Source organism: Protomyctophum parallelum, assembly GCF_964188405.1.
Source record: "Protomyctophum parallelum genome assembly, chromosome: 21".
Classification (NCBI taxonomy): domain Eukaryota; kingdom Metazoa; phylum Chordata; class Actinopteri; order Myctophiformes; family Myctophidae; genus Protomyctophum; species Protomyctophum parallelum.
This window is the reverse complement of record NC_139713.1, coordinates 13,478,677-13,497,212: the sequence shown is the minus strand read 5'-3', so window position 1 is coordinate 13,497,212 and position 18,536 is coordinate 13,478,677. Positions and strand designations below refer to the sequence as shown.

At 43.0% G+C, this 18,536-nt stretch overlaps 1 protein-coding gene across 1 annotated transcript in view; it reads left to right on the top strand.

Moving 5' to 3' along the window:
* Positions 1-2,020: 2,020 nt before the first annotated feature.
* nsmfa (NMDA receptor synaptonuclear signaling and neuronal migration factor a) overlaps positions 2,021-18,536 on the top strand; it is a gene marked incomplete at both ends in the record, with an annotated part of 42,745 nt that continues 26,229 nt past the window's right edge. Inside the window, one exon of the mRNA XM_083793244.1 lies at positions 2,021-2,091. Within this exon, the coding sequence (XP_083649370.1) occupies positions 2,021-2,091 (71 nt within the window). The remainder of the gene's footprint in view (positions 2,092-18,536) is intronic.

The following is an 18,536-nucleotide window of genomic DNA, read 5'->3' as shown; positions in this document are numbered from 1 at the left end:
GCCTATATATTATAGAGCGTCGCAGTCCCGCCCCAGACGAATAAACCAGACCGAATCAGCCGTTGGCAAAAATATTATTGCGATATTAGTCTGGTTTATTAACCAGGCTAGACCTATATACCCTGGTGAAGACCTGTGCTCCGAGGGGCCAGTCTTGTGACAGGTGGCCTGTGGTATACCTCCCATGACTCTGCCCCATATAACACGGAGAGGAGAGCGTTGCAGCTCCCGAAATCCTCACTGCTGATCTTTTATGATCTTCAATGCGGCAAAAACTCCCCTGGCCTTCTCAGAGCAGTGGTTTCCCAAACCTTTTCATGTCAACTGGGACCCCCAAAATTGACACTATACTTAGCCCCGCGGACCCCCATTTGGCAGGGACCCCCCCCCCCCCCATAAGAGAAGATTTTGACGGCTCTAGCAGTGATTCTCAACCCGTTTAATTTCAAGGACTCGCCAAGTTTGACCTGCATTAGTATATGGACCCCCATTTAATGGCATTTCTATCTCTGAGACCCCCAATTTATATTGTAAAATCAAAAAAGTTGATTTAACTCTGAGAGTGTACAAATGGAACCATCTGTATATATACCCGTTGGGGTCCATTTGGTTTCAGATGCTATACACGACAAAAATCATTGTTTCCACCATGTGACCGTATAACAATTAAGTCACTAATTTATTTGTTTAATGAAGGTATTGTTGCATGCACGGACTGCAGTGCCCCCGCCTCCTACTATGCCCTTGCCAGTGGCTGAAAGTCTAGCCACTCTAATGTGAACGTGCGTGTGTGCGTGCGTGCAAGCTTACACATGCTGGGTATAGTGCAGGCTGTGATGACAATTATGAATCATATTGTGATATCACACAACACACGGTATCATCATTAAACCCAATCGTATTGCATTCGATATCCGATCCATATCGTGTTGATTCCCACTATACTAGCCCTGATGCTGCTACTGTATATAGGCTACATTTTTTTCCCCCTGCCTCATGTGAATTACAGACTGCATACGCGTGAAGTTCAAAGAGACAAGGAACCAATAAGACATAATTATTGGAAAGCCCACATATGTGCCACCGTGTAATACCCCGCAGCATGCTCGCTCTTAAAAGACGTGTCTGAGATGAAACGGACTGGGGGCGTTTGTATGTGGCACCATATATGGCACTAGTGGGTTCCCTGTCTCCTAATGATGCTGCGTGTCCACACACACACACACACGCGCGCACACACACACACACACACACAACACACAATGATGCTATAGCTCCACTGGTCCACTGCCCTCCTCCCACCCCATCTCACAGTGGCGTGCACAGACATTTAGAGGGGCAGGTGCTCAAGTGAAAAAAAGGGCACCTTGTGCAGCACATTTTGGGGCGGGAACCCATTTTGGTGCTTTAGCTATTGAAAAATAGCAGATCTACAAGCGCGCTACGAGCTTGTAGGTCTGCTATTTTTTTTATCAAAGATTTGATCAATGTCACCATGGTCCACACACTACAAATTAAGAAAAAAAATTAACCCTTTTTTTTTTTTTAAGAGCACATTGCCAAAAGGACAGGGGGTGCTCTAGCACCCCCTAGTGTCTATCTGTGCACGCTACTGCCATCTCAGATCAGAGAGAGAGAGGGAGAGGGAGAGACGAGAGAGAGAGAGAATCTGTATATTCTCTCAGTGCACGTTGACAGTGAGTGCTCACTGCGTGTGCAGAAAGCCTGTACTAGGCTTCCTTCCCACTGCTCTTTGTGTCTCTGGCTTGGCACTGCATGGGCGCGTGAAAATATATAATTACAATTCCAACCACCGCACGTTACGCGGCACAGAATCTTTCCTAGTATACGTCCGTCCGTCCTTCCTTCCTTGGATTTCCTTCAGCCATTTTTTTGTCTTTCTTTTTTTTTAACGAATTTCTTGTCGCATTCCTTCCTTCCGTCGTTTGTTTTTGTTGGTAGTGGGGGGGGGGGGGTCTCTTCATGTGGGAATGAGCTCCTTCGTTTCCATGCCAGCAGCATGGGAACTGCCGCGTCCAAAAGGAAAAATCTGAGAAACGATGCGATATCTTCCGTGGCAGCAAAAGTTAGGTGAGTGAGTGCACGTCTCTGAGCCTGCATGTGTCCATCAGTAACCAGCCTATACTGTAGAATAGATTGCAGACCGTGATGGGGTCTAAATAAAACGACCCAAATGAAGTGACTTTACAGTATCACAAATCCATGTTTCTTTGTGGCGCACACACACAAGTTTATGTACACTCTTGAGTCTGCACTGTGCTCAAATAAACCTATACGGGCTATGTGGAGGCGCATGTTTGCTACTCATCATGTATGATATTTAAATTAAAGGTAAACGGTGTGTTATATAGGCTGCATTATTTGCATTCAGTGCGGACATCAGATCACATACCGACTGACCGTCTGGCAGCCAGCACTGGCATGACGTGCGTGATTTGCATTGAAGGTTAACAGACTGTCCACAAATATTGCCAATATTAATGTTGCTTTATAGTTGACAACAACGTGTGCAACAATGGGACATAACATAGGCTATAGTGCATATACATTCTATGGAGGTCACACCTCACATGTTTTGGATTGGATGGCAAAAAAAAAAAACTATACGTTTAAATCTCGTTTTGTTGCGTCTGATGTTTGATTGAAACTGTGGAGGGAACCATATTGCGTAATGAAAGTCATGCAGCCAAAGACAGACACTACATCAGTGGAGCCTGCCTGCTGCCAAAGGCGCCTGCATGCGTATATATACGTCCGCAATCCGCATCACTTAATTATAATTCACTGTGTGTGCTTTATAGACTTTTTTTTTGTTTCGTTATAAGGAAAACGTCCATTAATAATTAACCGACAAGCTACATTAACTTGTCTGGCAGCGCGCCGTACAGGCCTGATTGATATTGCCTATTTGTTCTCGCAGGCAATTGGGCAAAACGTCAATTAGTCAATCAACGGAATTGATTGTTTGGGTCGCTTGCGGTGATCGGCCTATCAGCCGTCAAGTGTGTTTATTGGATCACCAGCTATAAGCTTCGTTATTGGCAGTTGGCACGCTGCCTGTTTATGGAAATTCACAAGTGTGCGTTTTTTTTGGCTGATGTCCACACAGTGGAGTGACACACGTGCAGTTTTAAACAGCTTTTTACCAATACTATATTGCTGTAGTAAAAGCCGTTGTAAACATGAATTGTTGTTTGTAGCCCCCCCCCCCCTCCCCTCCCCTCCCCATGACGGGGAGCCCCTGCCTCATCCCATCCCCTGCTGCCCAGATTGGATGTAGCCATATATATATATATATAGGCATATACCTGGAGAAATCCGATTGCTAATCTTGGTGTGAAATGGAACTGCATATGCTTGAATCTGGCTGAATGAATGTGTCTGCCCTAGTGTAGCTGCTGCCCAGCGTCAACGGTAGCCTATAGGCTACCAAGCTGCAGCACATTAGTGCTGACACAACCCACATCCAGGTGAAACATAGGATTTAACTAGTGGTGATCATTATCCAGTCGGCTAGTTAGGGAGGGTGGTGTTTAATTTGATTCCGCCTGCTCTCCCTTTTGGAGGTCGAGGGAATGACCTTGCCTTACAGGTTTACATGTGGAAATTCGGGGTGCATACTTAGTTTAGACTAGTCATTGGTTAGACATGGGTTAAGGTTAGGTTTAGTTGTGCTGCCCCGTGGGAGGTTAAGGTTTAGGGTGAGGGTTTGAGATATAGGTTGTAGTTGTAGGACTAATGACTGGTCTAACCAATGACTAGTCTGAACCAAAAACTGTCTAAACTAAGTACTGCACCCGGAAATTTGCATGTCGTAAGGGGTGCAGTACTTAGTTCAGACAGTTTTTGGTTTAGACCAGTCATTAGTGCTACAACTACAACCTATCTCAAACCCTAGCTCACCCTAAACCTAACCTCCCACGGGGCAGCACACCTAAACCTAACCTTAACCCATGTCTAAGCAATGACATCTAAACTAGTCTAAACTAGAAAAAGTGCCCTTCTGGGCACAGGTCTCCACCAGGATAGGAATGTAGGATTGATTGATTGATTGAAATCTTTATTAACAGTTTGTAGAATTTACAGTACATTTTAAGCACGAACTCAATACAAAGACTGTCAACTGTGAGTGGACGACCCAATTAAGCATTACACTTGTTTACAACAGGGTCCACATTGTTCAATTCATCAAAGGACATTGCAGCTTGCCTTCATCTGGTGGTTGGATAAAAGGGCAACAAAAGTAAATTAGAGGTAAAAACACTTTTCGGCCAGTTATAGCGCCACCTTGAGGCTGAGTTGAAATTGTTCATGTGGCATTTCTTCCTCGGCCTAGTGGGAATGTGCGTGCACAATTTCACGGAAATCACGCGATGTGTTCATGATTTGCAGCATTTTGTTTGAAACTGAGCACTCCTGTGAACTTTGGAAGCCAATCTTAACCAATCAGGATGGAGTCTGAGAAATCTGAAAGACGCTTTTCGTTGAATGGCTCTAGAGAGACTGTGTACCAATTTGCGCGATGTTTGGACAAAATCTGTAGGTGTACTGTGCAAAAACTTGTTTTGCACAAAGCGGCCTCCTGGTGGCGCTATAACAGGCCGTTCTGGAAATTCTGGGGCCGAGGTTCATCGTTGGCATCCAGGGAGTGTGTGTGCAAAATTTGGCATCGACCGGGTTAACGGTGGCCAAGATTAGCTGCTCACGGACACACAGTGCTCATTGTGCAGAATGTGCCATTTCACAAGTTCAAAATGTGTACAAAGTCTATTGAAAATAGCAGATCTACAAGCTCACAATGCGCCGCGTTGCGACGCATTGTGAGCTTGTAGATCGGCTATTTTTTTCAAATGGTTGTAGTGGAGCAAAAGTACAAATGTTGGCTCTGAGACGTAGTAGAGTACTGGACTACTAAAAGTACTGGAGATTGGAAATACTCCAAGTAAAGTCCAAATACCTCAAAATTGTGCTTAAAGGTATATTCAGTGATTTCACTCAAAAAACCTTAGGTTTCGTTTTTGGCTGTGGGACCCAGCCTTTCGTCCAATCAGGATAGAGAGTCAAAAACGAAACCTAAGGTTTTTTGACCCCCAGGGGTTAACTGGGGACAGGGAGGAACTCCTTATATGGCCAGCACACTCTATAGTAGGGAGGATTATCACAACAAAACAAAAAAATAAGTGATATTTGAATTAAGTGAAATCACTGAATATACCTTTAAGTACAGTACTTAAGTCAAAGTACTTAGTTACTTTACACCACTGGCGAGCGTGTACGTGGTCATATCTCCTTCCTATAGCCGCCTATATGCAGTGCAGCGTGCACGTGTGTGTCTGTGCGCGCGCGTAAGTGTCACTCATTCACAATATCGGTGTCCTGGAGTGGCCGTGCATGGGATTGCATTAGACTGGTGTAGCCTGCCTAGGCATTACAAATAATCCCATCCCATCCACTAAACTAAAGCCTATAATTCGATAACTTGTCGTATTAGGCCTATATAAGTGATATATATGTTGGTTAAAGGTAGGGTACGTGATTTTCTGTGGTTAAAACACCATCGGGGGCCCATGACGTAAATCACTGTGTGCACGGTCATGTGCCCTTGAACTTGACGGGCCCAAATTAGTGCTATGAAAACCGATCCATCGTCAGCAAGCTTAGAGGCGCTTGCTGACGATGCGGGCACATTTTATGAATGGATAATGTCTTCTACATCCTGACAGTATTCTGAAAAAGCTATGTTTCTATGTCAGTCGTTCTTTGATTTAAAAAAAATAGCAGACCTACAAGCTCGTAGCGCGCCACTCGGTGGAGATGTGGATGGAAAGAGACATGGAGACTGAACAAACACTATACCGTATAGCAAGTAGGTCTACTAACAGAATGTAGAGCTATTTAACATGTACCTTAACCAGTAAGACGCCTGAGGGCGAGAAGCGCGTGCACGCATCCGGCCTGGGTGACAGCAGACTGCTGGGTGAGCGCTGGCGCTTTGGCATGGGGGGTCAAGATCAACATATCCGCCTGGGTGACAGCAGACTGCTGGGCGAGTGCTGGCGCTTTGGCATGGGGGGTCGGATCAACATATGGAATCAATTCTGTACTGGCCATATATGGAGCGTGTAGAGTGTACAGGGTTAGATGAGGTCAGATCAACGTATGGAATGTCAGAACAGGTGGGCTCCATACTGTATATGGAGATCTAAGGGTGGCAGCGGGGGCGGTGTCTTGAGTGTACAGGGTTTGATGAGGGTCCAGGTATCGGGCCGGGCCTTCATTTTCGGACCTGTTGAGAACTTGCCGGGCGCGGCGGTTGCACTAATAACTTTGGGGCGGGCGCGTCTAGAGTTTAAATGGACAGGTATCAGTCAAAAGGGAGACATCGAAGAGGAACGATGGATGGGGAAGTATCAACATATGCAATGAGGTGAGCTCCATATATGGAGATCTAAGGGTTTGAGGTCAGATGTAGACTTGCTGGCCAATATTGATGACATCAAGGATCTCTATTCCTGATGATGTGTTCGTCAACTACCTTTTTCCACTGATGAAAACGAAATGGAAACTGAATGAAAACTAAGCTATGACGACTAAAACCAAGACTAAACTTACTGACAATTTTGTCAACTTAATGTCTAAAATGTTAGGAAGGGACTATAGTGGACAAGAGATCCAGTCATTTTACACTTGGTTGCATGCTGGAAATAGCAGATCTACAAGCTGCGACGCGTTGTGGGCTTGTAGATCTGCTATTTTCAGCAAGTGAAACGACTGCATCAAGGCCCGCCAAAATACATTTTGTTCGACTAAATCAACAGTCAAATCAATGACATTTAATCGACTAAAACTAGACTAACACTAAAACATTCCAGGTGACTAAAATGTGACTAAATTCAAACTATTGAAGAGACTATATGACTAAAAATCTAAATCAAAATGTGCTGCCTAAAACAACACCGGAATATATCCTATACTTTACAGTCATTGTACAGCAGAAGAAATGCAAGGTGAATGCTCATCGATTTGTGTCAGTCATAACCTGTCAGTAATGCTCACTTCACGCCAGTATATGAACCTTGAGGAGCATTGATGGAAAATTGCTGCAGCCGGAACCACATTGATTGAATCTCCATCGCTATTCTAACCCGCATCCATACCTCGCCTTGCCACATGCATGAGCGCACATTTCAAGGGTGTTTCGCTTCACTGTACACGCGGGAGTGCAATTCTCGGTTCATTTATCGACTTGTGTAACTCTGAGAAAATGCAACCAATTGGACCTGCGAGGGTATAATTTTCATGAATTAACAAGATGCTACGCTAGTGTACACAGACGAGCACACATGCACGAGCACACATGCACGTGTATGTGTGTGTGTGTGTGTGTGTGTGTGTGTGTGTACACTACACACACACACACACATGGCAGATGCTGCAGTTTTCAGACTAGTATGTTTTCAGCAGGGCTTTCTTATGACAGAAAACCATTAGTGCGTGTGGCTCACACACGCACGCGCGCGCACGCACACGCACACGCACACACGTGAATCCTAGATTCTTTCTTCCTTCTGCTTTCCTCTCCTCTCTCCTCCCTTATTTTTCTTCATTTTTCTTTTTCATGTCTCTTCTTCTGCTCTCCACTCAGGTCATGGAACCTGTATAGGTCATGTGGGTTGACCGATAGGAAGATTTGTGACACCATGATGTGGGTCAATGTTGTCCTTTGCTGTCATTCATTGATATCTTGTTGTAGCTGTGACTACGTTGTTGTTGTTTTTTACCCTGTTATGTAATGCACTTTGTGACTATGTCTTGAAATGTGCTATATAAATAAATTCACTATCATTATCATTAATACGTCATCATCGAGCTATACTCCCACACTGAGCCCACACTGTTTCTTCAGGAACAGTATTTTCTAGTTTTCTTAACATAAGCATTCTGCACCAGGGGGGTCCCTGGAACAACATATTTTCAGATTGGGGTCGGCGGGCCAATTACATACAATGTTTGGGGTCCTTGAGATAAGAACCACTGATATAGAAATATATATTTTTTCTTCCAGAAAACCGGCCTCAGGTCTAAATGGGTTATAAGAATGCCGCAACTGCAGCCGAAATGACACAGCAAATATGACCGAAAGAAAATGTAAATTTTAAATCCGATCTGTCAGATTATAAGGGGTTTTGTTTGGGTCGGGGTTCGATGTGTAGTGTCTTTAAACTTCTCTGTGCTCGGAATTCCTAATTACAGGCTTATAATAGGTAATAATTTACTACTCTTTCCATATCGGGTTGCAACTCTCTATAGCAAACTTTGCAACGTTCCGACACGGCAACTAGGTTTATTTGTTTATTTGGATCCCCATTAACTACTACCTTAGTAGCAGCTATACTCTTCCTGGGGTCCACACATAAAATACATTACAATTACATCATATGAAATACATTTTACAAGACTGTGAGAAAAACAGTTAAAAAAATAAATTACAACTAAATATAAAACGAGTGATTAATAAATATAACATCGCAACCACGAATACAATTTCAGTTTGAGTAGCCTACACCGTTACACTATGAAAGATTTTAAACGGTGTTCAATGACCATCATCAAAAGCAAGTGACATGAGATATTTCTTTAACTTATTTTTCAAATCTGATCTACTTGTTGCCTGTCTGATTTGTGATGGAAGACTATGCAGCTCGGTGGCGTCTCTCGTGGCTCAAGTTGGCCAGAGACGGCGCCCCTCCGTCGTTGTGAGCTTGTAGATCGGCTATTTTCAGCAAGTGTGAAAAACGGTCATTACGACGGCATCGAGGTCCGCAAAAATAGATTTGAATCGACTAAATCAACTGTAGGTTTAGTCGACTGAAATCGCATGACATTTCGTCGACTGAAACTAGACTAACACTAAACACATTCCAGGTGACTAAAATGTGACTAAAACTAAATGTTTATTCAAAAGACTATACGACTGAAACTAAAATCAAAATGTGCTGCCAATAACAACACTGCCCAGTGCCCACCACAGCCCTCAATCGTGCCTGTCCAATTGCCCAGTGCACTCCTGCTGCTCTGCTGGTGTTGCAGTAAAATATTTATGCTACCTATAGGCGAATTCAGAAACGGGTCTCATGGTCGCAGCTTACATATTTACCCCGCATAACTGCGGGGTAAACCTGCCTCTTAAAAAACCACAATGCTGCTGTACTTTATACCTCATACTTTAAATGCTTAGTATGAGGTATAAAGTACTGCAGCATTGTGTTCATAAAACAGAAAGATTGGGTATTGGGTAAGACTTTCAGGACCTTTCACTGCTTCGTCTCAACCATTACTCTATGGCTCTGCTCTCAGCCACCGCGTGGATATTTTGACATTTTGACGTTTTTTTGTTTGTTTTTGGAATGTTGCCACTACTGTTGGAGCAGCCATAAACTACACAGGTTCATCCCGATGTTCTGGGCATCTTTGTGATGTTAGTGTTAGTAAAAAGCAGGTAAAAGAGTAACGTTGGAGGCAGACTGTACATCAGTCACTCTACCATTCACCGTAGTAGAAGAGGTTTTTTAAGAGGCAGGTTTACCCCGCAGTTATGTCGGCTCCGCCTACAGGAAATGCGTAAGCTGCGACAAACATTAGACCCGTTTCTGAATTTGTCTATTATCACTCCCATAATCACATGAATATGTTACAGTAGCCCCCGGAAATGCTTTGGCCATGTCTCGCGTGGGGAGGGGGAGTGGGGTCGCGCCCCCAATACAAACAGACTGCAAAAAAGAACCTTAAAGGGATTGTGACATAGAAAAACCTTTTTTTTTTCTTTTCTTAATTTTTTTTTCCAGGTTTTCTGAGCTCAATTGCACCAATTTATTTTTGTAACATTTAGTAGATTTTCTGTGGTCTGGGCTTTTCTGACTCAAACAGGTGCTCTGATTTGCCTGCTGTTTGTGATGTAAGAGCCAGCAAATCCCATATTTATGTCACTGTTTACACTGTTTTGCCTGTTTTCATTGCAGCTCAAAAGGCTTCCAAACTCCCGAGAAAACTCCAGACCACAGAAAATCCACTGAATGTTCAAAGTTCAGGTTCGCAGCGCGACGCGCTGTGAGCTTGTAGATTGGCTATTTTTCAGAAAGTGAAAAAGAACAGTCACTACGACGACATCAAGGCCCGCCAAAATACATTGTAGTCGACTAAATCGACTGTAGATTTAGTCGACTAGAATCTTATGATATTTAGTCGACTAAAACTGGTCTTAACACTAAAACATTCCGGGTGACTAAAATAGGACTAAAACTAGTTTTATTCCAGAGACTATATGACTAAAACTAAAATAGAAATTTGCTGCCAAAAACAACACTGCACTCCACCACACCTCCTCCATCCCTCCCGTGTTATTTTCTGTTACAGTCCTTTTCTTTCCTCATGTTTTGGAGCATGCTGGGTGCATTGTTTGCTTGTCCAATGAATGTTCAACTCTCTACAACTCCCCCCTTTTCAGTTGTGTTGTCTCTGATTTCATCCCTTAATCCATTTTGGGCGGGAACCCCTTTTGGTGTTTGAAGCATCATGTTTTTTTCGAAAAATCTTGAAAATGTGGCGCAAATCTTCGAATATGTATTCTTTCAGAACAAACGTTTTCAACTCATATCTTTGCTTCTGGGGAGGTCCCTGGAACTACATATTTTCACATGGGGGTCGGCGGCCAATTACATATAGTTTTCGGGGTCCTTAACATGAAATATTGAGCACCACTGACATAGAAACATAGGTATTTCAGAAAACTGAACTGAACGTTTTCGACGTCAGGCCTAAATTGGTTAATTCCACCACAGCTGCAGAGAATTAAACAGAAGTAAGTCATTGAAATTGTGATTGTGTCACAAATTATGGATTTGCGAGGCTTGCTAAATAATGGAAACACTGCATGAAGCCAAAGATAATGGCACTGAGAAGCACAATGAGCAACAAAGACAAAAAAAAAACACAAGTTTACCACCATAAATCCTCATCAATAATCATGATGAATGATATGATTACATTTCATTTAACTACACTGCAGGAGATTATCATTTTTGAGATAATTGTGCAATTATGCACTTCTGCGTTTCCTTACCCGCTGTCTCTCATATGGCTTTATTTATGCTTGCGCAGTGTGTGTGTGTGTGTGTGTGTGTGTGTGTGTGTGTGTGTGTGTGTGTGTGTGTGTGTGTGTGTGTGTGTGTGTGTGTGTGTGTGTGTGTGTGTGTGTGTGTGTGTGCGTGTGTGCACTGACATTTGAATCAGTCCTTGAATTGTTTTGTTTAGATTGTTTGTTTGATTGAATGAATACTTCAGACAGAAATGCAAACAGCGACAGCAGGTGTGTGTCAAACAGTTTTCTGAAAAACCCTATGTTTCTATATCAGTGGTTCTCAAACATTTTCATGTCAAGGACCCCCAAAAATATATGTATTTGACCGCCGACCCCCCCATCTGAAAATATGTTGTTCCAGGGACCCCCTCCCAGAAGCAAAGATTTTAGTTAAAATCGTTCGCTCTGAAAGAATATATTCAAACATTTGCGCCACATTTTCACGATTTTTGAGTGGTGCAACCACTCCTACAACCAGCAATGTCCGTGTGTATCTATGTGTATCTGAGCACCAGTATATGACTATTAGTACCAGTAGGGGCGCTGTGCCAGAGAGAGAGAGAGAGAGAGAGAGAGAGAGAGAGAGAGATGCACCACTCAGTTCACACAGGTGTGTTTTGTTTTTCAAAAATAGCAGACCTACACGATCATGAGCTTTTAGATCTGCTACACGTTATATGAGCTTGTAGATCTGCTATTTTTCAATAGCTAAAGTATAACATAATGCTTGAAACACCAAAAGGGGTTCCCGTACAGAATGGGCTAACCAATTTAGGCCTGACGTTGAAATAAGTGAAAAAAGTCTTCTAAATCCTGACAGTTTTCTGAAATACCTATGTTTCTAGGCCTACATCACTCAATATTTCATCTCAAGGACTCCAAAAATTATATGTAATTGGCCGCCGACCCCCATCTCAAAATATGTTGTTCCAGGGACCTCACCAGAAGCAAAGCTTTATGATAAAATGGGTCGCTCTTTGGAAAGAATATTCCAAGGTTTAATTGTGCCACATTTTCATGATTTTTCAAAAATAGCAGAACTACAAGCTCACTTGTAGAGTGCCGCGCTACTATATCCTATAGTTCCAATATGAAAATTCACTTCTTGTGGGTATTGTTGGCATATAGTTATAGTGACGGACCTTTTTGTGATGACGTCATCAAAACGCGTCTCCTATCTCATTCTGTCCGGTGGATTGTCCGTATATGACTTAAAAAAACGGATTAAAAGCGTGCCGCGATACGTGCTTGTAGATCTGCTATTTATAAAATTTTAATCGTGAAAATGTGCCGCAAATCTTTGAATATATAGTCTTTCAGAGCCAACGTTTTTTAACTCAAATCTTTGCTTCTGGGAGCGGGGTGTGTGTGGGGGGGGGGGGGGTCCCTGGCTGGAACAACATACTTTCAGATGGGGGTTGGCGGCCAAATACATGTAACTTTTGGCATGTAAATGTTTGAGAACCACTGACACAGAAACACAGGGATTTTCATAAAACTGTCAGGATTTTAGAAGGCATTTGTAGAATCGTCCTCAGGTCTAAATGGTCCACCATTAGTCACCATTAGAATGAATGATGAGTGGATGGCAAATTCATGATGAATTAATGATGAGTGGATGGCAAATTCATGATGAATTAATGATGAGTGGATGGCAAATTCATGATGAATTAATGTGTGGGCTGGGGGCTCATCAGTATTTCATCGTTAATTAAATGTCAATTACATGTATGAATTTGCATGCTCCAATACAGTGTGAGCGAATATCTGATTGATGGGTATACGGTACAGTATGCGGTACAGTGTCGTGGGAGGTGCACCTACTGTAATTCGAGTGTCGGTAACGGCGGTTTCGCATCGCTCGCTGCTGTTAGCCCATTCTGACCTGAGATCAGATTCTAAAAATGTCTTATACATCCTGACGATTTCCTGAAATAGCCATGTTTCTATGTCAGTCGTTCTTCGATTTTTCAAAAATAGCAGGCCTACAAGCTTGTCGATCTGCTATTTTTCAATAGCTAAAGCATAGCCAAAAGGGGTTCCCGCCCCCCAAAATGCGATAAGCACAGTGCAGGCGAACCACAAAGGGTTCAACAAAACAGAGCGATGACCCGCGAGGGCAAAAGCAATCATGCTGCAGCAGGTATAAACAGCCGAGCATCTCTATAGAGTGAGAGTGTTTAGAGAGAGCTTGGCATTTAAAATAGGCCGCTTATTGTCACATCATGGACAATCTGACACACCGTCTGTGAGGAGGCATTTACCCGTACTGTACGTACCTACATAGCTTGCCAACCAGTGTTGTTTTTGGCATTTAGATTTTAGCTTTAGCCATATAGTCTGTTGGATAGTTCTCATTTAGTGTCACATTTTAGTCACCTGGAATGTTATAATTTCAGTCTAGTTTCAGTCGACTAAATCTACAGTTGATTTAGCTGACTAAAATGTATATTTTGGCGGGCCTTGATGCCGTCGTTAATGACCGTTTCCATTTCGTTTCCAGTCAGTGGAAAAAGGTAGTCGACGAACATTTTTCGTCATAGTTCTAGTCGACAAAAACAACTTCATTTGCTTCCTCTTCGTGGTGACTGAACACATCCACAACAAGGAGTGCTTATCTTTGGGTCAGCGGTGGCCTAAGGGTTAGAGCAGCGGCCTTTCGGGCGCCCTTGTAGCCGAAAGGTTGGAGGTTCGATTCCCCCGGACGGGCAGGAAAGATCTGAGTGTGGAAGTGATTGTCATCACTCACCCAAGACCGCTGAAGTGCCCTTGAGCAAGGCACTGGACCCCCAACTGCTCCCCCTGGAGCTGCTTAGTGGCCAACAGTATAAGACTGTGGTTGTACTGGTCAGCTCCCAGGTTTTAGTGTGTGTGTGTGTGTGTGTGTGTGTGTGTGTGTGTGTGTGTGTGTGTGTGTGTGTGTGTGTGTGTGTGTGTGTGTGTGTGTGTGTGTGTGTGTGTGTGTGTGTGTGTGTGTGTGTGTGTGTGTGTGTGTGTGTGTGTGTGTGTGTGTGTGTGTGTGTGTGTGTGTGTGTGTGTGTGTGTGTGTGTGTGTGTGTGTGTGTGTGTGTGTGTGTGTGTGTGTGTGTGTGTGTGTGTGTGTGTGTGTGTGTGTGTGTGTGTGTGTGTGTGTGTGAGTGTGTGTGTGTGTGTGTGTGTGTGTGTGTGTGTGTGTGTGAGTGTGTCTGTCGGTGTTGGTTTCTATGTCCAGGTCGTTGCTGAAAATGAGCACCTGTGCTCCCTGGGTAAATAAAGGTTAAAAAAATTAATAATAATATATATAGGCCTATATATATATATATATATATATATATATATATATTTGCTGTCCGGTGGAAATGTTGGCCAAAAACATTTATTTTAATTATTATTTTACATTTTTAAAATAGTGTTCACGCACTGTGAGCTTGTAGATCTGCTATTTTGGATTGTGTCATGATCATGATGAAAGCCCGTGGCCTAATTAACTGTTCTTTATACAGACATAAATACAGATTGTCAAGAATTCCATTCTCAGTAGACTAGACTAGTTTGACTGTGTGGGAAAAAACTGGTTATGTCAGCTATTGTACAGAACAGAACACCACACTATACGATAAACAAATTTAAAACATTCTTATACATTCTACAAAAGTACACTCCTTTCATATCTCTGCCAGGGCTGCAGCAGCTGCAGGCTCGTCAGCTCCGGGATGAAATGATTGAGCGGAGGCAGTAGAAAATGTCGAGGGGTGGCGCACATCACATATAGTCTGGATTTTCGGTGGTGGGGTGACCACCGAACTACAACATGACGTCACAAGCCACGGTGAAGAGCAAATCTACAGTTGATTTAGTCGACTAAAATGTGTTTTGGAGGGCCAAGCTCACTTGTTACGGTAGCTTGTAGATCGGCTATTTTCAGCATGTAACCGGGTGTAAAATGACTTATACTGGATCTCTTGTCCACTAGTCCATTTTTTATCTAGTTTTTATTTGTTGACGAAATTGTCAATATATTTAGTCTTAGTCATGTCCTAGCTTAGGTTTTATTTAGTTTCCATTTAGTTTTCCTCAGTGGATGAACATTTTTCGCCTTAGTTTTAGTCGACGAACCAATCAACACTGATTGGGTCCCATTTTTACAGTCTTTGGTATGACCCGAACCCCCGAACCCCCGACCTCCCAGTTTCAGGGCGGACACTCTAACCACAAGGCCACTCACTGTCTGGTCATTATCAGTTTGACTGTTTTTTACGATTAACCCGCATTTTAATCAACCCCCCTTCACTGCCGAGATTGTTGTATTACCTTTAGAGCATACGCTGAATTATTTGGGCTTTTAATCCGCGAAAATCCATCAAAAAAAGCTCCCGTGGTTTGTTATGATCTGTGTGTAGCATCCACCATCTTGGTGCACCCGGAAGACGCACACAAGATTGGTTTCAATGAGGCGTTGCACCCAATGCATTTCCATTGGCCTCAATTTCCCAGAAGCCCACAGCATGTGACGATTTCCGGTTTCGTCATCACAGCGAAGGCATCCAGTCTCATACTCCGCGACGAAGACGGATTTTCTTTTGATTCATTACATTACGGCGGATTAAACACATAAAACAAAAGGCGGGTATGTCCGATACGGCAGCGACATTAACCTGGAGTAATCCATTCCCGGCACGGAAACTGTTATAGTTAAACACTACGTACATAAAAGATACATTTAGGGTGTGCCAGGCCCCCTCTGACACCCCATGGGCTGCAGCATACTCCCATGCACTCAGTGCCGCACTATGAGCTTGTAGATCTGCTATTTGTCAATAGCTAAAGCATAACATAATAATGCTTAAAACACCAAAAGGGGTTAAGATCAGTGCCTTTTAGAACTTTTGCTCGGTAGTTCTTACACCTATAGAAGATTTTTGAACTGAAAACAGCTCCGACATGAGAACATCATGTGTGATTGGTCAGACAGTTGATGCTCTTGTGTGATTTATATTGTTTGCAATCTGTCAGCGACGTATACCATAGACTTTTTTGACGTGTATGGTTGGGCTGCATTTAAACCCTAGTGCCTCTGAGTGACTACAAAATGTGTGTCAGTGCTTAATTTGTAAATGATTAGGTGCCGGAGCTCATGACCTTCCTCGTAAGAAATACGCCCCTCTGTCGAAGCCAATTACAGGCAAAACTTCTTCATACTTCATACTTCTTCACATCTTCTTCGTACTTAATTGGCTATCTAAGTACTGTAGTTGCTGCGAGAGTGAGGTCTAGCCCAACACCAACTCGGGATTCCCGGGTTCTCTGCCCTCCGCAATTTCCTATCCAACATTCAGGTTTTTGAGCTCAGCAGTGTTGTCAAAGGAAAGGTACTATTTTTACCCAGGGTAACTGGATTATAAACTCAATAACTTGTTTACAGCCAGGCCCTGCTCATAGAACATTTCATGGTAGGGGTTCAATGCCTTGTCCAAGGGCACTTCAACGTTCCGGTCCGGGGATACGAACTATAGCGACCTTTCCGATATCAAGACCGCTCCGCAAACCGTTCGGCCACCGCTGCCCCTGTCGCGCCGCAGCACGTCTACATTAGTTGGTATACGCTTCTTTCCCCTCCTGGTTTTGCCCTGGGTTTGGCTCCCTAGGGTCAATTTACTTGCCTCAAGTTCTGGGTGCCTGACGCAGTGCCCTGTCATCCTCATCCTTCTCTCTCTGACTTTGTCCGTGACCCTGTGGTACTGTTGGTCCCCATGAGCATAGCGGTCCACATTTCTGATGCTTTCTGATACATTTCTGGCTAATCTAATATCTCTCTTTTTTTTTTTTTTTTTTTTTCTTTTTTTTTAAGATATTTTTTTGTTATCTCTCTTTTTTTATATATATATATATATTTTATTTTATCCCACGATTTTGTAACCCATTTTTCACCCCTGTGTCAATTATCTAATGTGATCCTGGGCTCTACACACCCTCCGCCAACCTAGTCCCCATATATGGGGGACAAGGGGAGAGCAACGGACTTGAACTCACGCTTCCTTCATGCCTGAGTGTCCAAGTTGCTCCTTTACTAATATCTCTCTATAAATCTCTTGATAACTTATTGTATCTTTGTTTCCCAGTGAAATGGATTATATACAAACTGGAAGACCACAAAGGTTGGTCAGTGTCATTATTTTCAGCCTGACTGATGTGTATATATATACAAGTAAGACGCGCAAACGCGGGAAGCGAACGCAGCTCCTAAATTGCAATAACAACAATTAAAATAAATTACATACTTTTTTTTTCTTTTTAGTTAGTAATTTTTTTAAGTTTTCTACTGTGTGTGTGTGTGTGTGTGTGTGTGTGTGTGTGTGTGTGTGTGTGTGTGTGTGTGTGTGTGTGTGTGTGTGTGTGTGTGTGTGTGTGTGTGTGTGTGTGTGTGTGTGTGTGTGCTACAGCTGCGCCCTCTGGTGGCGGGCGGGTGGTGTCACAGCGGGACAGACAGACACACAGACAGACACACAGACATGATCTGCAGGGTCTCATAGTTAGTGCTCACTGTATTCGCAATCACTGCGTTCGCAATAAAGAGATGTGGAAACAAATGACATTATAGGATTCGGCAAGAGTTTATTTACATCTCAACTGGTAGAGGAAAGAAAAGATGGCTCCACGGCACTATCATCATTAGTCCACGGTTACATAAAAATAATATAAAGATGCTGATCATTCTCATTCTGACCTGAGATCAGATTCTAAAAATGTCTTCTACATCCTGACAGTTTTCCATTCTGACCTGAGATCAGATTAAAAAAATGTCTTCTATGTCAGTCGCTCTTCGATTTTTCAAAAATAGCAGATCTACAAGCTCTATGAGCTTGTAGATCTGCTATTTTTCAATAGCTAAAGCATAACATGATGCAAAATGGGTTAATGGATAGATGTGCAGTGTTGTTTTTGGCAGGAGATTTCGGTTTTAGTTGTATTCTCTTGATTGGCTTCCATTTAGTTTTAGTCACATTTTAGTCACCTGGAATGTTTTAGTGTTAAGTCTAGTTTCAGTCGGCTAAATTGCACAAGATTTTAGTCGACTAGATTTACAGTTGATTTAGTCGACTAAAATGTATTTTGGAAGCATGAGTTCAAGTCTGTTGCTCTCCCCTTGTCCCCCATATATGGGGGACTAGGTTGGCGGAGGGTGTGTAGAGCCCAGGATCACATTAGATGATTGACACAGGGGTGGAAAATGGTACGTAGGGGAGAAAATAAACCTACAAAGGTCAGATGATGGACCGAAACGGTAGAGATGCTACAATATACACTAGGGCATTAAGCAACTAGTCGACTAGTAGATCCACTAGTCGACCTTGTAGGTACTAGTTGACTAGTTTCCTCTCATGTATAATGGATGATGTGT